The 22,399-nt window shown below is 40.4% G+C and overlaps 3 protein-coding genes and 1 long non-coding RNA gene across 4 annotated transcripts; 2 read left to right on the plus strand and 2 right to left on the minus strand.

Annotated features, from left to right (window-relative positions):
• Positions 1 to 158: 158 nt before the first annotated feature.
• On the minus strand, positions 159 to 9,299 carry LOC134655666 (L-threonine ammonia-lyase-like). The gene is made up of 10 exons (XM_063511104.1): positions 9,217 to 9,299; positions 8,726 to 8,827; positions 8,568 to 8,638; positions 8,199 to 8,328; positions 7,564 to 7,715; positions 6,914 to 7,076; positions 6,454 to 6,609; positions 5,825 to 5,961; positions 5,027 to 5,252; positions 159 to 323 (listed from the first exon to the last, which is right to left on the minus strand). Exons 1-10 carry the CDS (start codon positions 9,217 to 9,219, stop codon positions 189 to 191), a joined length of 1,275 nt encoding a protein of 424 aa, XP_063367174.1. The 5' UTR covers positions 9,220 to 9,299; the 3' UTR covers positions 159 to 188.
• LOC134655938 (uncharacterized) lies at positions 652 to 4,370 on the plus strand. The gene is made up of 3 exons (XR_010097475.1): positions 652 to 1,819; positions 2,054 to 3,352; positions 3,972 to 4,370. It is a non-coding gene; the product is annotated as an uncharacterized LOC134655938 (long non-coding RNA).
• Positions 9,300 to 9,797: 498 nt separating the features above from the next.
• On the minus strand, positions 9,798 to 22,092 carry LOC134655874 (DNA-directed RNA polymerase II subunit RPB3). The gene is made up of 2 exons (XM_063511363.1): positions 22,082 to 22,092; positions 9,798 to 10,697 (listed from the first exon to the last, which is right to left on the minus strand). The coding sequence occupies exon 2, from the start codon at positions 10,646 to 10,648 to the stop codon at positions 9,821 to 9,823; it is 828 nt and encodes a 275-aa protein (XP_063367433.1). The 5' UTR covers positions 10,649 to 10,697; positions 22,082 to 22,092; the 3' UTR covers positions 9,798 to 9,820.
• Positions 12,709 to 21,185, plus strand: LOC134655872 (L-threonine ammonia-lyase-like). Its single transcript, XM_063511361.1, has 9 exons — positions 12,709 to 12,852; positions 13,061 to 13,174; positions 13,713 to 13,783; positions 15,839 to 16,126; positions 16,538 to 16,700; positions 17,139 to 17,294; positions 17,893 to 18,029; positions 19,570 to 19,795; positions 21,010 to 21,185. Exons 1-9 carry the CDS (start codon positions 12,778 to 12,780, stop codon positions 21,166 to 21,168), a joined length of 1,389 nt encoding a protein of 462 aa, XP_063367431.1. The 5' UTR covers positions 12,709 to 12,777; the 3' UTR covers positions 21,169 to 21,185.
• Positions 22,093 to 22,399: the final 307 nt, after the last annotated feature.

A 22,399-nucleotide genomic window follows, 5' to 3' on the forward strand; every position in this document is an offset into this window, starting at 1 on the left:
AGCTTCCATTTAAAAGATTCATACAAAATTAATGCCTGGCTTATAAGGTACTGTTCAAAAACAGGGTTAATTTAGTATATTTCTCACTCAACAAAAAAATTTTCGTGATGGTAAATGCCGTTTTAATAGTTGTAATGGCAAATACCATGTTAGATCGAAATATAAAACTTTGCTATCTAAGATGATAACTATGGTCGGCACGAATGTTTGTGTTTGTCGTCTAGGTCGCTAATCGTAAACCTCGCACGAGGGTACATATCCCTGAGCTGGTCCTTGAAGCTTGCCGCCTGCTCATCACTCCCCGTCTCGACCACCACATTGGCCTGTAAAAGCAAAGAAAATATTAGCGTTTAGCTGACTCACCTAGTGCCAGAACGGTAGGTATTCTGTTCATAGGAAACAATTAAGGAAATCCGGCAGCTGCTGAGAGTTCGACAAGGAGTGTTTTTTTTATGATATAGGAGGAAAACTAAACAGACGAATATCTTTAACCTTTTGGACGCCAATGACCGATATATCCGCACCGTAGGTTCAACGCCAAAGACCGATTAATCGGTCACAGACCACAGAGCAACATAGACCTACGTGCATTTTTTTTTTTTTTTTTTTTTTTTTTTTTTTTCTCCTGGCTTACTCCCTGCAATTTTGCCCAGGGTGAATTTGCCAATGTCGGTGTTGACTTTCACACGTGAGGAGAATGTTCGGTATAATAATTTTGTATTTTTGGAAGGATGTAGTTGGGAAACCCTAAAAACAAATAATTGTTATGAACATCACAGACAAACACATGACGAATACAAAAATTAGCAAAAAAGCGGGAAGCGGGTGACAGAACGTTAGTAGTGCCAACATGAAGGAAGTGGAAGAGAAGAATACTTTATATATATAATATAGATAAAGATATAGAGTATAAATTGACATGAATTAAACGAGTTAAATTAGAAAAGATAAGACGTTATTTAGAGTTTAATGTTATTCGTTTGTAAATATTTAATTAGGATAGAAGTTAGCTTAGTATCCATGTGACAAAGTAGCGAGCTAAAGCATATAGGTCGTGGAACATTTTCGGGTAATACATCGTACAGCGAGTAGCTACATTTTGAACAAGCAAAGAAGATGTGGTCCAAGTTGCCCTCATCCAACCCACATTCACACATTGAATTCGCACGGACACCAATCATAGCCAGAAATAACGGGGTACATACTTTGCCTAAGCGTAAGCGACAAATGGTGGATATTACCCATTTCGGAGAAGTACGGAATCGATAGAACCACGGTTTTCGAGTAATTCGAGGTTGTATACAGCCATAATGTTTACCGGTCTCTAATCTAGAGGTATCCCATTGTTCCTGCCATGAATCAAACATATCAGATAGTGCACAACTCAACAGGTCAGTACTGTAAATTTCCTGTTTTATTGATCCAATCTCAATCGCCTGTTTTGCCCATATATCAGCCATCTCATTACCTCTAATACCACAGTGGCTTGGAACCCATCCGAGAACAATATGTAGGCCCCTCAGTTCACACCTACGTAGCACAGCCTTAATTTCAAGGATCAATGGAAATTTTGCTTTAAATTTGAATTGATTGCCTACAATTGCCTGCAGGCAACTCCTGCTGTCAGAGAAGATAATTGTTTTTTTAATGTTATGTGTGTCTGCATATTTTACCGCCTCAAGAATAGCAACTGCCTCACCGGTGAAAATGGATGCTTGAGGAGGACATTTAAATGGGAGGGCAATATTGTACCGAGGAATCCACACCGCTGCTCCCACGCATCTTGTAGGATCCACCTTAGATGCATCAGTAAAAACCGGTAAGTATTCTTGCCATTTTTCCAAAAATTTATTGAGTTTGTTGTTTGCCCCTGTATCATTTTTGAAAATTCCTATATCTAATATAACTTTTGGTGAGTATATTAAGGTCTCAAACGCCACTTCAAATAAAGGGTTAGTACCAGATTGGTATACACTGGGGTGAATATTAATTAATTTTGAAAAAGAAATTACTATTCTGGGAAAGGCTTTATATGTCCAATATCGGTTTTCAGTGACCTCCAGTGCCAGTGCTCGCAAGCGTGGAAGCAGCAAGTGGTTGTTATAAGAGCTGGCTTTAATCAAGAACCTGTCGGCGAGGTATTGTCTGCGTAGAGATAACGGCGGTTCAACACCTTCCACCTGCATGCCATTTTTGGGAGAAGGAAGCATAGCACCTAGTATGATCCTTAAACATTTAGCCTGTATAAGGTCTAATTTATCTAGGCCATCCTTATTACAGGGTTCCATTAAAAATGACCCATAGTCCATATGGCTGCGTATGATGGCATTATATAGTAGCTTCTGGCAATAAGGATGGGAGCCCCACCAGACACCTGACAACGCTCGCAGAATATTAATATTTTTCTCACATTTACCCAGTACATATTTGTGGTGTGAGGTGCCAGACATTTTGTGGTCTAATATAACACCTAGAAATTTTACTGACTCTTTACTTGGAATCACAACACCACCATAACGGACATCTGCGGCAGGCATGATCCTTCTGCGACTGAAAGTCACTACACAACTTTTTGTTGGTGATAGGGTCAAACCATGTTCATCAAGCCAATCCTTGAGGTAACCCAAAGCTGTATTTAGACTAGCAGTGGCTTTGTCCATTGACTTTGCTGAGGTGTATAAGACTAGATCATCAGCATACTGCAAGATATTACAGAAGGATAGGACAGATTGCTCCAAGTCGTAGGTGTAGATACTGTAAAGTAGGGGGCTGAGCACCGATCCTTGCGGAAGACCACGCCACAAAGTTCGAGGAGGGTAATAAGAATTACCATTCCTAATTTTAATTGACCTACCCATGAACAATTTGGTGACAATATGTACAATCTTCGCGGGAATGCTCAGATGTAGCATTTTTGCCCTGAGCACCGGAAGAAGGACATTGTCGTAGGCCGCAGAGATATCTAGAAAACATCCCAGCAGATATTCGTTTTTTGAAAGGGTAAGTCGGATATCAGTTGCTAAAATATTTAAACTGTCCATTGTACTACGGCCCTTTCGGAAGCCAAACTGCGTGTCAGCCAGGATACCTTTGTTTTCCACAAACCACTCCAATCTATTTTTAACCAGATGCTCTAATATCTTTCCCATTGTCGCGGAAAGAGCAATCGGGCGATATGAGCTAGACTCGTCTGGGTTTTTAGACGGTTTTAGGATTGGGATAATAACTTGGGTCTTCCAGTCAACTGGAATCTCTCCCGTGTCAAAGGCGTGGTTTAGAATACCAAGCAGATACTCTTGTGAATATGAATTTAGCTTAGACAGGAAACAGTATGGTATGCCATCCTCTCCAGGTGTAGTATTTCTCAATCCACTAAGCACTAGACTGAGCACTGAATATGAGAAAGGCATGTCCAGGGAGCTCAAGGTGCCTGACAGCGGGGGAAGTAACAAGCAGGATGCTTCAGGAGCAGTTGGCGGGGCAAGTCTATCTGCAAAGTCTGATAGCCAAGGAGCATCTGTGGTGGGCATAGACTCTGGATGAAATGAACCCCTGAACCTCTTTATGTTCCGCCATATCAGTGATGGAGGGGTTCTAGGAGATAAGCTCTCGCAGAATCCCTTCCATCCCCTCTTTTTAGCCTTTGCTAGGAAGCGCTTTGTACGTGCCGAGATTTTTTTAAAAGAAATGTAGTCATCCAAATTTCCGGAATTGTTGAAAGCCTTTTCAGCGGCATCTCTTTCCTTAACGGCTACCGTACAGTCCGCGTTCCACCACGGGGGAGATGGGATTTTAAGTCTAGCAGGTTTCTTTTTTGGTATAAATTTATCGGCGGACTCTATTAACACATTTTTAAATTTTAAATATTTTTCAACTTGACCCATTTCGCTCGTGTCCCATTCTTTCATATTTTCCTCTATAAATAATGCATAATTGGGCCAGTCTGCTGATTGAATTTTGTGTTTTAAAAGAGGTTCAGGGGAGGGAGTTGGGAGAATAGAAGAAGGCTTCGTGATAATAATTGGGAAATGGTCACTGCCAAACGACTGGCGTAATACCCTCCAGGATAATAAAGAAGACAAACTAGGAGAACAAACAGATAGATCGAGAACTGACTGGGGGTTCTGACCTGGGTATACCCGATGCGTGGGAGTACCGTCATTAATAACTCCCACATTGATTTCATCGAATAAATCCAACAGGGCAGATGAAAACGCATCCGAATGGTATGACCCCCATGACATATTGTGACAATTAAAGTCCCCTAAAATTATAAGAGGAGGTGGAGCCGATTTGAGAATAGAATTTAATTCATTTATATCAACTACTTCAGTATGGGGAATATATATAGAGATGAAATTAATGCCCATAACCTTACTACGTGCATATGCATAAAGTTAAATTTCAGTTTTGACACTTCGGTGACGTGGCGTCAGCGTGACAGCTTTTGTGTGTGACACGGCGTGGAAAAGGTAAAGTTACGAACCGATGGGTAGTGCTCGTGCTATTTTTTTTTGCGTAAGCTGAATGTCTATTCACATAATAAGATGCGTCAAATAGTTTGGTTGTAGATATTGAAAAAAAAAACAACGGGTTGCATTCCGAGAGTGCCGGCAGAAGTGAAAACTCAATCACTTGCAAAATGTCTGCAGCACTATGTATAATTGAGGTTAACGCCATCTATCGTTGTTTCGTCGCATTACTTGAAACCCCTAAGCACATCACTGTTAGTACTTGAGTTATTACCAGTTAGAGCGGAACTCACTAGTCTGTTCGGAAAGAGAAGAGTCGTGGAATGTATCGGGCCCCATACATTCCACGATTCTTCTCTTTCCGCACAAACTAGATGGCATTTAAATCAATAAAGAAAAACTCAATGACATTGAAGTAACAGTTTTTCGATCAGGTCACGTGTCCGTCTTACGTTTTACGGTCACGTGACACCTGTTACGAGTAACATTTTTTCCCCATCACAAAAAGTGCACAGCGCCGCTAAAGAAGTATTCACTTCAAAAATTAAACGTACCCAAGTAGCTCCAACATCACAATACACGGGCATCTGATCAGTGACTATGCTTTTCAGCACTACGTTCTGTTCCGATACAACTTTCGCGAGGTTCGCCAGACCGTTCCTATGGTCGGGCACGGGGATGCAGAAGCGAAGGAGCCGTCCGCTGGCGCCCAGACCCCGCTGGATGTTGCGCGACAGACGGCCGCAGTCTATGTTGCCGCCGCTTATCAGGCACACGGCTCTAGAACATTTGTTTGTGTTAAAATTGTAAAACACAAGCGAACGCGAGTGTTTTACGTCTACACGTGTTGGGGATTCACGTTCATTGTTCGTCACAGTAGGTATATCATATTTACAAAGTTTATCAGGGCGAGGAGGCAACTCTAGCTAGCGTTTCTAATATTCGTTGTCTGTCACTGTATAAAATACAAAGTGGTTCATCAATAAACCAAGTTCCTTGACTACCTATCCCGCCTTCATGTCCTTACCGGCCACCTCAGTACACCAGCGGCCTCAACCCACAACCAAGCAGGACCCCACACTTATGGCACATTTTCACATTTGTGGTAGGTACCTACTTTCTGTAAGAAACATTTTCATGTTCTATATGACCTCTAATCTCTCTAAAGAGCCTCTACGTATTGGATCTATATCCACGCAAGCCTATCAAAAGACTGGGATTTATAGGCCAGTGAAATCCAAAATAGAGAAACAAAATAACTTGGTAATAAATGGGCACTCGACATGCACATCCATCATCCAATATTATTAGGTAGGTACCAAACCCTTTAAGACTAGGTGGGAACAATATACCGTTTCCCTCTCAGTTCCGGCACTAGCCCCTGCATGACGGCGGCCACGGCACAGACTCCAGCACCGTCCGCCACGAGCCGCTCGCGCTCCAGCACGCTCACCATGGCTTGTGCGATCGACGACTCTTCTACTACCAGCTACAACGCATTAAAAGCTATTTAATTCGAAACTTACTACAATAGATTAGAAGGTCTGAATACACACATTTTTATGCAAATACCTACACAAAAAGAGTCAAATTGAACAGTCGCATTAGATTCGCAGGACCTACCTATTGATGGCAGCTATACACGAAGATGAATGCCGATTGATGCCCAGGAATTTTGGCGACATGTACTTGCTGCTTCAATCGAGTACACGTGTAACATCTATTACAACTCATAGATAGGTACTAGAGTGATTAGCAAACATTTTGGTCCTTCGAGCCGGATCGAATAATTACTACATAGTATAAAACAAAGTCGCTTCCCGCTGTCTGTCTGTATGTTTAGATCTTTAAAACTGCGCAACGGATTTTGATGCGGTTAATAGATAGAGTGATTCAAGAGGAAGGTTTATGTATAATTTGTTAACCCGTACGAAGCCGGGGCGGGTCGTGTATTATAAAGTAAATTGAGTAATGTCCTAACCATTCTATCAAGTTTGCCCCTGATCGTGGCAAAGGCGTTAGCACCCACAGAGGATGCGTTAAGCCCCTCGGCTAGATTGGATACGACCGGCACATTCGTCGGCTTCCCAGCCTGCAGCGCCTTCATCATCTTCGGAACTTTTGCGCATTCCGCTCCCTTAACATAATACAAAATTTGATTAATCTAATGGTGATTTATACTCATTCCGTAGATACCTACCTACTAAAATGTCATGTGGCTCATTGAAAGTGGTCTAATTTGCACTATTGCCGTTGAACCTAAAGTCACCTAATGTAAAAAGGCCTTAAATACAAGAGCGCGACTACTCGTACTCGCAATAAGTTACTGCTGCTGTTGATTACGCTGCAGTGATTTTGATTTTACAGGGTTCATCGCAGCCTGCCTTCCCTTGCCAAATATTTATTCGTGAAAGTAATGCGGTAATAAGTCGGTATCTCACATAAACAAGGCAGGAGCACTTGAGCTTCTTGCAAGCAACGAGCACAGCGGCGAGAAGTCCACCGCTCGCCACGGGCACGATCACCGCGTCCAGTTCCGGAAGCTGCGTAACTATCTCCACACCCACTGTGCCCAGTCCTGCCATTACGGCGGGGTCGTCTGATCTGCAATGCCGTTGGTTATTCTTTGATGATTTAGTTTTCAAAGCGCAAATTGCTAAGATTAGTAGTACAGGCGTCATTGCGCTTAGATACCTACGTCATCCAAGTAATGGAATAACTAGGCGCCTAGAGTTAACAATAATGAATGATAACTACTACAGGTATGTTCGGTATTAGTTTTATTAGTGTAATTAATTAATAAAATTTAAATGAGCAATAAGTGCCTAATAGGTATAAGGTAGGTAGAAAAATTCAAAAAGATACTACCTAATAGGTTACTTACTTTTAGGTGTTTAAAGAATCGACGCGATGATTTCCTAGTAGAATAGAAGGTAGCTGAGCTTTTTGACTAAATCTAGTTTATGCATTCTATTTTTTATCTAGTACAAATCAGCTTGAAGCAGCCAAGCCTTCAACCAGTCCGTAGATAACCTTGAAAACTTCTTACCAACAGCCTCAGTTAAACGGTAGACTTATAATATGAATGAACCTCATTATTAGCCGGTGGCTCTCTTCAGCCACTTTTTGTGCGTAGTTGGTCGCGTCTTGGACATTTTCTCCGTACATGACCACGTCTGCGCCGAGCTCCGAGCAGCGGTGCACTAGCGCCAGCGGCGTGCGCTCCGGGAGGACCACCATCACCTTTTGCATGCACATAAGTGATTAAATTTATATTTCATTATATATTTAAAAATATACGTATATGATATTTTTTAGAGAGGTTAATAAGGGCACTGTTAATGTCATCTCGTTTTGTGTGGTGTGGAACAACACAGCGGATGTCATTCCAGATCTAGAGCAGAGCCCGACTGGGGAGGTACCTCCACCTTAGAGAAAACCGCAGCCAAAATAACACTACAACACTATACCCTACTCAGTGTATTGTGTTCCTGCCACTGAGGAAGGTTGCTACTTTTGCCAGAGCTCAACGCTCAACATGGCAACGCGCATGTAACACCTCTGGAGCTACACGCGTCCATAGCCTACAGAGACTGCTTACCATCAGGCGGCCCGTATGCTTGTTTGCCACCGACGAAGTATTAAAAAAAAGATATCGAACCTTAAGTCCTAAAGAAGGAGCGATTAATTCACCTCTTTAGGTGATCTTTAATATAAGATGTTTACCGAAACACCGAGTGCCCTGCCATGGTAGGCGGCTGCCAGAGCCATGCTGCCGTTCGAAGGCACGACAACTCCTTGTTTGGCCGCGTTCTCCGAACAGCAGAAGGCGTTGCGGACACCGCGCTCTGCGACACTGTTACCAATACTTTAGTAAGTAAAAGTAACAAAAATAAAATCTTTATTTCTTAAAAATTCATTTTCAGAATTTCCACACGGACTCCCAACAGGATATACCAAATACCAATGATCTGGTCAATGAGCTCATGTAACTGTTAGATGAGAGCAGTGCGTAACACAGTCGTTGTGGAGGAGGTCAGGATGTCTATGATGTTGAGCAGTCAACTGATGAAAGTTAGTGTCAAGGTAACTTGCCTTCCAGTATATTGCAGATTTTCACATTTCAAGTAAATATTGTAATCCATGTATTTACTTATTTTTGCTTCCTGTAAAATTATATGTATAACATGTTTATATTATTATAGTGAATATTTCAGATGTTTAGAGTCTACAGATTTTTTTACAGTACTTACACAAAGCGGGGTATGTATAACACTCCCTTCTATGTTTTCTATTGCCTGTTTTATATCATTGAAATTTAATACATGTGGCTGTTCCATTTTTTCATAGTCCTCCTAAAATGTTCATAAGTAAGAAGAATTAATTAGTAATTCAAGCATGTCTATATGGTAAACACCTAACTGGTGTTTACCATATAGACATGCTTGCTGGGCACAGGCCTCCTCTCATGCGCGAGAGGGCTTGGGCTATAGTCCCCATGCTAGCCCAATGCGGATTGGGGACTTCACACATACACCTTTGAATTTCTTCGCAGATGTATGCAGGTTTCCTCACAATGTTTTCCTTCACGGAACACCTACCTACATATATTGCCGGCATCCTGCTGGTCAACGGAAGAGACTGCAAGACTATATAAGTGCCTATGCCTTAACATTACCATTACCAAGTAAGTTATCAATGGCCTGCTACTCATACTACTATAATACTATTCACATAACTATACCATTGTTTATGTTCTGCTGTTTTAATTTAACATGAACACTGTAAATTTAGATTATGATTATTTTGCTTACAAAGTGATAGCTGATAGGATGAACATTATGTCAGTGTGACATATTACATCATAAATAATAATAGAGTAATGGTAAACTAGTAAATACTATGTACATTGTACATGTCACCATCTTTTGAAGAATAATTTCTCAAAAGCAATTTCCATTGTATCCTCTCAAGTGAAGCAAAACAACAAATGGAAATACAAATTGATCTTATTTAATTGTTCTCCTTCAATAAACAAGTCAACACATTCACAACTGATTATCATAAAACAAGTTTCTGATGTTACACATACTGTACTGGTAATTAAATGTTTCGGTTGCATAAAAGAACATGTAACACTCAAGTTGGACATTCACCAATAAAGTATTGTAGTGAAAGTGTCTGAACAGTGAACAAAATGAAGAAATATTTAAGAAGTAATACACCGCCTAAAGAAGATGTATGTATTAAAGAAACCTGAAAGTTTATACAAATAGTAGTGTGTTAGGGAAATGAAACTGTAAAATTTACTTGTTTTTTTAATACTAGAAATTGATAAATTCAATTAATTAATTAATAGCTAAGGCATCATTCTGTGCTTCTTGTGCCAACTGCATTTGAAGATTTAATAGTTTGTTCTTTAACACCACAATCCCCATTAGGACAATATTTTCCGGCTTCAGTGCTCCCGATGACTCAACATTGTAGAAAAATTTGTTGGGTTTAGCTTCCCAGTTGAACTCTGCTTCATACTGGTCCTCGTCCAACTCGGTGTGCTCACTTTTCGGCCACTCGTCCGGCTTGGGGAACAGGGTGTGTCTCATGATATTGTCAGGGTCATATTCGAAACAGACGCCTGCTGTTGGGTTCCACTTTGCATGCTCCTTCCCAAATCCTTTCTTGGCATATGCTCGTAACTTTAATTCCTGTCCTTTTCGTAACTTTATAATCAATATTTCATCAGCCTCACCATAGTCTGCCTGGTCCTCGTCACGGTGACGTGAAGTCACGGGCACCACCCGCGGGTCGCTGGACTTCAAGTCTGCTGTGGTCACATGTCGCGTTTGGTCATCCGTGCACTTTACGTCTAACGTAAATTCAACACTACACTCTGAGCAGAAATCGGCACACATACAATCTCTGGAGTACCGAATTTTGTCGACGACGTCATCAGATATTAGAGGTATGAGTCCCACGCGATGTGCGAGAAACTCATCACTAAGTACAGTGGAGTTAGCTTCTAATTGGACCCAGTCGATGGCCATCGTCGGCGTTTCTGCAATAAATACACGCCGCATACTATTGGCGACACTCAGCTCGGTATCCTCGACAACGAATTTAACATTATCGTCTGTTAGTTCCGTGATATGCACTGATGGCTGGTTGGCGTACGGCATTGTAGCTTATATTTTATTCTTCTAAAATGTAAACGGGGTTGTTTTTGATCTCGGTAATTAAAATGCGAATACAAACGTTACAACACAACACAACACGATAATCAACGATTTGACTTGAGTGAATGAAATGAATGAATTATTAATTCTGCTGTCATTAAATGTCAACCAACAAGAAGCACGCTAGCTCTAGATTCCAGCTTTTTCGCCAAATATATGATAAAGGCAGTAACAGATGGGCGCCCGCAACCTTGGTCCCAACCCAAAGGCCCGATTAGCACGAGCGCTTTTTCAACACGCGTTAAAAAAGCGTTTGGATAACTGACAAACCAATTTGTCAGTCAGTAAGAACCAGGAAAACTATACTCATCCTTTTCTTTTGGGTGCTAGTACCAGTGTAAGAAAAAGATAGTATGATTCTTTCTGTCTATGTTTGAAATGAAACAATCCTATAACAAACTATATTGTTCCGGTCAACACGCAGATAAATAAATATAGCTTGGTAAGCAAATCTTGTTAGTAAAAAAAGGCGCGAAATTCAAATTTTCTATGGGACGATATTCCTTCGCGCCTACATTTTTAAGTTGCCGCCTTTTTCTTCTGACAAGATCTGCTTGACCAAGTATAATAAGGTTTTACGGCAATGTACATACGGCGCCCGGCGGACCACCTCACATACAACAGGGTGAACAGGGCCTTGCCGACTTGCCTCGACTCGTCAAAACCACAGACATATCTCTAACTAGACTGCGAACTCGTACCCAAGCACAGACTTGTCATTTTCTAATTCTATGTAGTTACCCAAGAGAAAATGACAGTTCGGTTGCCCAATCTTCCCAATCGAACTATCACTAAGCTATAAATGTAGGTAATGATTAGTAACCATATGTGCAATGATCAGTAACTATTGGGCAATTATACTAAACCGATCTATATGATTGTGTCTAAGTAAGAATACCAAGAGAAGAGGTAGGCTACCAGAAAAAGGAGACCGAAAGAATGGTGGCCAATCAGTAAGCCCACACAGATGCGCGAGGATTGTAATTAATTTACATTAGAGTAAAATTAGCGAGATGTTGCATCCATCGAGTCGGACGCGCAATGCTTTGAAGCGTTAACGACGAGTAACACTGCCTGTGCAATAATATTAGGCGTCATTGCAGTGTACATAAATCATGTAATATGTATAATAAAGTTAATTACGATACAAGTGCGATAAGTAGCAAATTTTGCAACGAGTGGCGATTGACCGAATGGAGTGTATTAAATCGACACCAGTTTAAATTACCTATTTGCACGTGTATCGTACCTACAACGTTTTACAGTACCTACATATAATCGCTCTTTAAATTTTCGACATACTTAGGCACGTAAAGTTCTAATTACCGCACTAGGGCGTTAAAGTAGCACCATACGTCGATTTCATCATTCATTGTATAACCATCATGAGCATTTGCTATTGTATTGTACAGTCAGCAGCAGAGAGAAGTTGCTAAGCGGGCCAGGGTGTTCAAAACTATCTTGACGCGACTTTATTGTTAAGAGAATAACAGCGCGTCAAGGTAAATTTGAACACCTCGCTCGCCCGCTTAGCAACTTCTGCTGCTGACTGTACCTACTTTACTCTGTACGTGAGTATTATATTCTTTGCTCTGTACGTTATCCTGCAATGCCGGTTAACGGTGCCGTATATTTCCACTTGTGAGAATAGTCAATTGTCAACTGAATTTTAATACACTTTTTGAGAATCCCTCACTTTCTAATCTAAACGTAAGTCTGCACTCTCTTGGCAAAATAGAACCCATTGCCGTCATGCAAGCACCATGTCAAATGGTTTCATACCTACGAGTGGGATTCATTTTAGTTCAAAATCCATCCTTTCCGAGCATAGGTAACAAATCCTGCTTCATGAATAAAATTACAGAGTAGGTCCTGTACCTAATCTTTTAACAAATTGCGCGCTTCCTTGGAGCATTGAAGCAAAACACCATGTAGGTATCAGTTCCATTATAAACTATGTTGCTATCGATGAATTACACAACAATATAAACTTAACCGATATCAGTCATTTGTGTAAAAACGTTATAAGGAAGCAGTCTATTTTACTGAGTTTAAAGAAAAAATATATATAAATGGAACGCTACATGTACAGTGATGTTGAACACCTCGGCGAAGATCTTGATTGTTTACTCCAAGTTAATAAGGAGGTAGACATAATATATTATTAATTTATGAGTGTCTTGGTAACGTGTTTCTTCCAGTCACCTTTAACCCTCTAATTACGATGCCTCGTTCTGATAAGAACGTACGATTGCGTTCATTCCTTTACTTTAAGCCACCGGATGAGGGCACACTCTACCGTAAAATTGTTTATATTGTAGTTAAGTTAAATACTAAGCGACCATGGTTTTACAGCCGGTGGAATTCGACCCGATGTGCGACAAGGAGAATCCTCATAAGATTTCCTTTGAAGACGTCTCAGCGGCTGCCTTTAGGATACAAAGTGGGATTATAAAAACGCCATGCGTGGTAAGTTATAAGTTTTCAATTTTTCTATAACTGGAAGCTGGAAGTGTCTAAGTGATTTCATTCAAGACTTAATTATAATGTTAGAAATATTATAAAAAAAACAGTCTCGGGCGAGAATCGCCTTGCAACTCCTGGCGGCCTAGCCAAGGTGACAATCGCTATCGCTTCGCCATCGAATCTCTTTGTGTCTCTCTATCACTCTTCCATATTAGTGTGATAGTGACAGTTGCGTTTCGTTCGCTACGTAGCGTTAGCGAATGGCATGTTGTCTACGGGGCCTGGATCAAGGCCTACCGCGAACCACGTTCGACGTGTTGCCTCTCTGTCGCACTTGTAAATTCGTACGTAAGTGTGACAGGGAGGCAACACGTCGAACGTGGTTCGCGGTAGGCCCTCAGTCCGCCGCTCTATTTGTGTCGCGAGTTCGTGTCTCGCTCGAGGCAATTACCTAACAATTTTTTTTCTTTTAACATTGCGACTTCTAAGGCGTCTCTGCTTAGTACAAAAATTAAGTTTTTATTTTTCAATCGTGTTTCAGAAATCTCACATGTCCTTAGAATATGGAATGGATATTTACCTGAAAAATGACTTTCTTCAGCACACAGGAAGGTTTGTTTAAAAGTACATTTCATTAACATCCTAAATTTTTATTTAGAAAGATTTTGTAAAAGTGCGCCACTTCGTAATAAAGTTTCCGTTAGGTACATTAAAACTATGAAAAGTTTTATATGTTTAAATCTATATATATAAATGCAAGTGTCCTGACTGACTGACTGACTGACTGATTCATCAACGCAGAGCCGAAACTACAAAAGATAGAAAGTTGAAATTTGCACCCTAGGTTGCATTTATAAAGTGTACAAGAGATAAGAAGCGATTTTGAAAAATTCAACCCCTAAGGGGGTTAAAAAGGGGATGAAAGGTTGTATGGGGTACAAGTTTTATTTTAAGCTAGGAATTTGAGACTTTGTAAAAATGTATTATATTAAAAAACAAGAAAACTAATTTCAGCGTTTTCAAAAATTCATCCCGCAAGGTGGTTAAAAAGGGGTTGAAAGTTTGTATGGAGATCAAATATTTTTGTGAGCGTGGGACTTGAAACTTTGTATATGGGGATATTATTATAAGACAGGAAAAGTAATTTCAGCGTTTTTGAAAATTCATCCTCTAACAGGGTTAAAAAGGGGTTGAAAGTTTGAATCCATTACAAATGCTTTGAAACTTCTTAGAAAGGCATAATAGCCGATTACAAAATAAAGTAATTACGACGTTTTTGAAAATTCAACCCCTAAGGGGGTTAAAAAGGGGATGAAAGTTCGTCTTGGGGTGCAAATTTCATTTTAAGCTAGGAACTTGAAACTTTTCAAAAAGATATTAAATTTAAATACAAGAAAACTAATTTCAGCGTTTTTGAAAATTCATCCCCCAAGGTGGTGAAAAAAGGGTTTAAAGTTTGTATGGATATCAAACATATTTTCGAGCGCGGGACTTGAATCTTTGTACAAGGGCATGTTATAAGAAGACAAGAAAAGTAATTTCAGCGTTTTTAAAATTTCATCCCTTAAAATGGGGTAAAAGGGGGTTGAAAGTTTGTATGGAGATCAAAAATTTTTTCGAGTGCGGTACTTGAATCTTTGTATAAAGGCATATTATTAGAATACAAGAAAATTAATTTCAGCGTTTTTGAAAATTTATCTCTGGAGGTGGTGAAAAAGGGGTTGAAACTTTGTATGGAGAACAAACATTTTTGTGAGTGCGGGGCTTGAATCTTTGTACAAAAGCATATTATTAGAATACAAGAAAAGTAATTTCAGCGTTTTATAAAAATAATCCTATAAAAGGGTTAAAAAGGGTTGGAAAATTTGTATGGGGTTCAAATTTTATTTTAAGCTAGGAACTTGAAACTTCCTATAAAGGTATTTATAGGAAAAGGTATATATAATAAAGGTATTTAATTAAAAGTGAAGAAAACTAATTTCAGCGTTTTTGAAAATTCATCTCTCAAGGTGGTGAAAAAGGGGTTGAAAGTTTGTATGGAGATCAAACATTTTTGTGAGTGCGGGTCATGAGTCTTTGTACGAAAGCATATTATTAGAATACAAGTAAAGTAATTCCAGCGTTAAAAGGGTTAAAAAGGGGTTGAAAGTTTGTATGGCGTTCAAATTTAATTTTTAGCCAGGAACTTGAAACTTCGTAAAAATGTATTTTATTAAAAGAGAAGAAAACTCATTTCAGCGTTTTTGAAAATTCATCCCTCAAGGTGGTGAAAAAGGGTTGAAAGTATGCATCGGGCGCGATTTTTTTTTAATAGTGGACTTGAAAATCTTTTAAGTGCCACGCAAGAGGGATTCTATCGAGATTTTTTTTTTCAGTTAGGGGTTTGAAACTTCATGAGTAGTTCGTGACAGACAAATCTCATGCTTTGTATAATAATTAACAAATTATTAACAGTCCCTACTGCTATCTTCTTTAGGTGGTCGCCGACATCCGTTAGGGCATGGCAATTAAAGAAGAAGAAGACTACTATATTTTGCCGCATTAATGCTCTATGCTCATGTAGAATATATTACCACCAACATACAAATCCACGCGGACGAAGTCGCTGGCAACAGCTAGTAATTAATAAAAATACGAGACCTTTATTTTAATTTCGTTTTGTATCAGCTTTAAAGAGCGGGGAGCTCGCAACGCGTTGGTCCTCCTTCCCTCTGAAGCGAGGCAGCGCGGAGTGATCTCCGCATCACTTGGCAACCACTCGCAAGCCCTCAGTTACCACGCGAACCTCCTTAACATCCCCGCCACAGTCGTCATGCCGAACGTGGCGCCCATTATGAAGATACAGAAATGCCGCTCGTTCGGGGCTAACGTAGTGATACATGGACATGATATGAGGGAAGCGAAGCATCAAGCTATGGTGTTGGCTAAGGAGAGGAACCTCACTTACATCAATGGGTAAGTGGATGCATTTTAGACAACTTTAGGGATTTGTCATTCATAATGACGGCTAACCAACATTTTATATATGTTTACAGTATACTTACAGAATTAGTAATAGTGTTCCTTCAGTCTACATCGCCTGGGGCGGTATTTAATTATATTATCTACCTATCACAACAACAATGATCCGATCTCATTGGCATGTCAGATATCATATCTCAAAGCCAATTAACGTTGTCTGTTAGTACAAAACGCCCATCTGACTATCAGTTGCCCTTTTATCTTTGCAATAAAGGCTTGATATTACAACTACGTAATACTATAACAATAACCTCTCCGGCGGTCTAATTATTAATGTAGGTACTAGAAAATCGATACCAGTTTACTTCAGATCGAAAATGAGTTAGGAATATATCTGATATCCAGATACGATCACCCCCACATCATGGCTGGACAAGGAACTGTGGGCCTGGAGATAGTGGAGCAGGTGCCTGACGTGGACGCTGTGTTGGTACCCGTGGGAGGCGGCGGGCTGCTGGCAGGCACAGCTACTGCCATCAAACATCTGAAGCCTCACGTTCTTATTTACGTGAGTATTATACCACGGGCACATAACCACCAAGACTTTTAGGTACCTATATATGCAGCTAGTTATACGCTAGCTGGTTATAGGGTTCTCCTTCTTATATCGGTATAGATAGTTGACAACGACTTGATATAGTTTAAAATCAAGTCGTCGTTGTATGCAAAACACTTTGTTTAATTCAACGATAGCTTCTAATCTGCTAATCATGTCACGCTGCACGTTTCATCGTCCGTTGTCACTGTTTTCGAGATAAAAGGTTAGCAAACATATACAAAATATCCGGATCGGTCAGTATTGATAAAGCTAGAAACACAAACATTTAATTATGCATGTAATTAGTTGCTGTGATATATTCTTATTTCGCAATATATAGTAATATTACAAAGCATATATTGTAATGTTTGGTTGGGTTCATGATTTTTTAACGGTTATTTTTCACAGGGCGTGGAATCGGAAAAGTGCGCGAGTATGACCGAGGCGTTAAACAACGGACAACCGGAGAATGTACACATCCGCTCGACGCTGGCCGACGGTCTCGCCGTACCCACCGTCGGCTACAACGCTTACCACACTTCCAAGTCGCTGGTCGACAGAGTGGTAAGTACGTAGAAATCCGTAACTTATTTGAGTATTTCAGTCACGCACAACCTGAGCCTGTTGTTTTGACGCAAGAATAGCCCAGTAAGTCTTGCCTAATTTTAATTTAAGCGCTAATTACATTTACACGGTCGCCGGCCACTTTTTGTAGGAAAGCCGGTCGACCTCCGTACAAAAATTGCTCGTTGACCGTGTAGATTAGATATAACTTATTACTAATAAGCGCTCTTACCTGGTAGTAACGGTCAATGGAATTATATTTAATTACATAACATCTGATTAACATGAGTTAATCCTAAATCTTAGTGGTTTACACCGTAGCTCGTAGCATCACTTTTTCCCTAGACGCACACGGTGAAAGGGGAATAAATACATTTACAAAATTTTTTGATGGCGCCCCTGTTCACCAAAATACATAAATGTGCCCACAAAAGTGACCCAACCTACCAAAGTGTACCCACGAAAGTGACCCATCCGTCCGAATAGTGACTCGTTTTCTCTACATGTGTCGACAGCCGCATTCGATGATTCGAAGGATGGCAGATAGTTTAAACATTTTAAACAAACTGAAGAATAAAAATGATTTGGTAATTGGCAGATATCCCTGCCTGAGGACTGGATCGCACGCGCCATCTTGCTCCTTGTGGAGCAGGAGAAGTTCGTGGTGGAAGGCGGCGGCGCGGTCGGTATCGCGGCCATCATGGCCGGCCTGGTGCCCGAGCTCGCCGGGAAAAAGTCAGTATAAAAATATGTACTATAAGTCAGCATTTCCCAAACTATGGATCGCGACCCATCTGGTGGGTCGCGAGCGAATATTTAGTGGGCCCTGAAAGTACCACGGAATTTTGAGTGTGACCGATATTGTATGTCTCCTTTTTGGGACGGCCAAGAGGTGGGTCCCGAATTTGGCAGTTTTTGTTAGGTGTGTCGGAGCCCAGTCAACTTTGGGAACCACTCATATAAGTATATAATGCCAGCAATTTTTACAATAGAGGCAAAATTTAAGACTGATTTGTAAGAGGTTGATAAGGGGTTAGACACGGCTACGTTAGTGTCAAATAGATTTGTGATGACGACAGTAAGTACATTGTGATGTGTGATGACGACAGTCCCTTAGGGGAAGTAAGTGCGCAAGGGGAAGTAAGAACTTTTGTCTCAGGTGAAGCCGTCAAGCCGCTTGGCACGACTGTACCTATAAGCTTGTAAATTGATAAGCTAAGCACGAACAACATAATTAAACTTCTGAAAGGAAAACATGTCTTATCTAAATTACCTTCAGTCAAAGTCTGAACTACCTAGCTCCAAAGGGCAATGTATACAAATTTAATGTTACTTTACTTATTTACACTAAGTAATATATTGGGTACCTGCCTATTTACTTAGTACAAGTTTTGTAACATTTTAGGTACAGTTACCTGCAATAATGTTACACGACGAAGGCCGCAAAAATATCTAGAACACTATCTTATTTGTAGATCCATAAGAGCGTGTCACATATTTTTGCGGCCATTGAAAAATAACATATTATTGCAGGTAACTACAACTACATGGCGAATTCAATTCACCGAAACCGTGTTAATTTAAACGAGTCCCTATTCAAATCATGTCACTCTTTCTAAAGTGATAACACTCGTGTATAATCATAAAAGGCGCTCATTGCTCAGCTATCGAACGAGCACACAGTTTAATTAGATAAATAAGCACGCCATACTCATCTACATTAGCGAGTATCGTGATCTCAATACAAGCGGTACAAGCCGGCACAGTCTTACTCAACTTTTGATAATAAAGTGGAAATTTGTAAAGATATAAATGTATCTTTGAAGGGCGACATTGTTCAAAAGAGACAATGGATAATTTCTAAAAGCTTAAGTGCTTATCGTATCGGGAATAAAATGAAATTATTGATTGCCTATCAGGGTTCCTTTCTTTAGAGAAAAGATTATTTGGATTATTTGAAATAAATTAATATCGATGCTCAAATGTTCATCATTCTGAATAGGCACATCATTTTAACGTGCAAAATGCGACTCCTCTATAAATATTAAAACAATGGAAATAATACATTAAGAGTTAGAGACTACAACTCCTCTTTAGGTTTTTCCTTACTTATCTACGAGAAGATGAATTTCATACTTCGAGGGACTATCTGTGGGCACACTGTCTATTATGAAACCTACCGCCTAAACCTGGCATAAATATTGTTCGAAAACGAAAACCTCCACAGGCTCCACAATCCTTCTGTATTTTTTTAGTCGCAATTTTTTCTCGACAGAGTGGTTTGCATCTTATCCGGGGGCAACATCGACACCACAATCTTAGGCCGATGCCTGGAGCGAGGCCTGGCAGCGGAGTCCCGCCTGGTCAAGTTCAAGGTCACGGTTAGCGACCGGCCTGGGGGCATCGCCGAGCTGTGCAAGGTCATATCCTCGACTGGCGTCTCTATTAAGGACATCATGCAGGAGAGGGCGTGGGTGTGCGGGGACATCTTTAGTGTGAGAGTGAGTATACTTTGTTTAGATTTTTTTGTGTTTAGTTTGTGTAAATGACTATTATAAATAGGGGTCGGCAAACCGCGGCACGCGAGCCGCATGCGGCTCTTTGGAGGTACGATTGCTTCAAGGGACCAAAAACGTCACATGTAATAGAGTTCTTAGACCACTGAAAACAAACTGCCTTTGCCTCGTCTTCTTCACAAAAGTTTGCCGACCCCTGGACTAACATAAGATAACCTTATTCGTAACGCTACGTCTTACGTAGGCGAACAACGCGCGAACGCCGCGCGGCCGCCGCGCCGCTTCGCGTCTAAATCGCTCACGTACGAGTAGGACATACCTATACGTATCAACGGTTTGTTTCATCCTCGCCGCGCCGCGCCGCGTTCGCGCGTTGTCCGCCTACGTAAGCCGTAGCGTAAGACGTAACGGTAGCTCTTTTAAGGGGACGATATTGGCCTGTCAGTTAGAACAAAAAGTTGACAGCTCCGAACAACTGACAGGGCGATACCGTCCGGCGGCGGCGGACTGGCAATCAGTGGGCCCCTTTAGAGTAGAGTCTACAGTGGTTCCTAACCTGGGGGTAATTACCCCCGTGGGGGTAAAACTGGTATTTTACGGGGGTAATAAGCTAACCAAATATAACAATACAACAAACATATACGTTTTATTTTTTTATTACCATTGGGAGGAGGGATAAAATCAGGTTCCCTAGTTAGTAATAGGGGTGACCGGACTGAAAAGGTTAGGAACCAACTGGAGTAGACGTATAGGACAATTAGAGCATGACTAAGCGAGTATAAAGTAGGTATTGGGTAATTATAATTATGTGAATAACTAAATAATAAATTAGGTACGGTACACATGCTTACAACCAATCACAAGCATTAAATTAGCGAATTGACTTTAAACGTATTTTTAATCTTATCATTCCACTCGTGCGACTTAATAGTCTTGATGAACCATAGGTTGTATAAATATTATTGAAGAACTCTCAAGTCGTGTTATTATTTTACACTACATTAATAGTTATTGTTATTACTGTAAGGGGGCAAAGTGGTTTTGTAATTCCTTGTGCTATTATTAAATATTTATATATCATTCAAAATTATCACTTAAAAATCGATCTAGCTAGGTCTTATCTCTGGGAAAACGTGCTACACAGATCCGTAAACTGAGCACTGAAAGTGCTAATTAATAAGTTTTTTTTTTAATTTCAGGTAAAAGTAGTTTGCGAGACTCGAGGCCCCGAGCACACGGACGAGCTGCGCAGTCTGATCGCGCGCACCTACCGCGAATGGGTGTTCACGCGCGAGGCTGGGGACTACTGCCATACGCCGCTCAAGAATTACGACTCCCTTGACAACGTCTCGCACTAATTTACGAGGCAAGGGAGAATGGAGCAATAGGGTATTTGACAATTTTTTAAGAATGGTATAAGTCGATCAGGTTTGTTTTGAGGATCAAATGTCTGTATGAGACCCATTGTCTTAAAGCAATACAAAAGTCACAAATGATGGTCAAAGTCTGGCACCCGCACTTTACCGACGAAACCGAGCGCGGATTCGATGTCTGTGGACGAAACGCTTCATAGAAAATGGCAATACATCGTGACGTCACCATGTAACGTTCCGTTTCAATGTATGGAAAACAGGGAAATTGCGATTTTGTCGGTGAAATATTGCGTTTATGTATATGGTTGCAATACAATATTTTTCTTCATAAAATGTAAAGAATTGAATGGTATCATTATTTTTTTCCTATTTGGAATTTTTTTTTTACTTTTATGTTTATGACTTGTATTTTTTTTTTATTCCCGATATATTTTTAAAATGTCCAATGTATTATGATAAATTGCTCATTTTCTATCTATTTAACTAGATTTAGTTATAAAATTCAACATGTGTCAAATACCCTATTGTGACTTCTCTATAGGCAAAAAAGAGATTATATATTTATCGGAGTACTCGGGCGAGCTGCGCAGTCTAATCGCGCGCACCTACCCCGAATGGGTGTACACGGGCGAGACTGAAGACCAATATTTGCAATTAGTTAGCCATTATACCGCTCAAGAATTACGACTTCATTGACAACGTCTCGCATTTACATTCACACTAATTGATCCCGTGGAGTAGTCTCATTTCTTTAGGCACTTGGCTCGCATTTATTGGGGCCATGTCTAGGTCTTATCAACAATCGAATAATCATATCAAAACTATAACAAATTGTGCTATTAGAATCGGCCTCCTTATATTTATGCCCCGAAAATTATTCGTTATCTGTCAAAAAAACTTAAAAAATAAGCATGAACGTTTCGGTGCGCTGGAGTGCTACAATACAATGGCTACGAGTGCTACGCCGTAACCCGTAGCATATTTTTCTCTTACGTAGGGAACCTTTTCTTTCGTAGACGTATACCACACGGCATATGTGTTTAGGGTGCGGTCACACATATCGAGATTCGGCGAATATTCGTGATGTTGTCTCTCGCCGAATCCCTGCATGTCTGGCCGCAGCATTAAGTATGTGCATTAAAAGTGAACGGTATAAATTATGTTTAACTCATTAATTGTATAATTAATTTAAGTGTTAAGTTTAATATAAGTTTCT

Source organism: Cydia amplana, chromosome 17 (genome assembly GCF_948474715.1).
Source record: "Cydia amplana chromosome 17, ilCydAmpl1.1, whole genome shotgun sequence".
Classification (NCBI taxonomy): Eukaryota; Metazoa; Arthropoda; class Insecta; order Lepidoptera; family Tortricidae; genus Cydia; species Cydia amplana.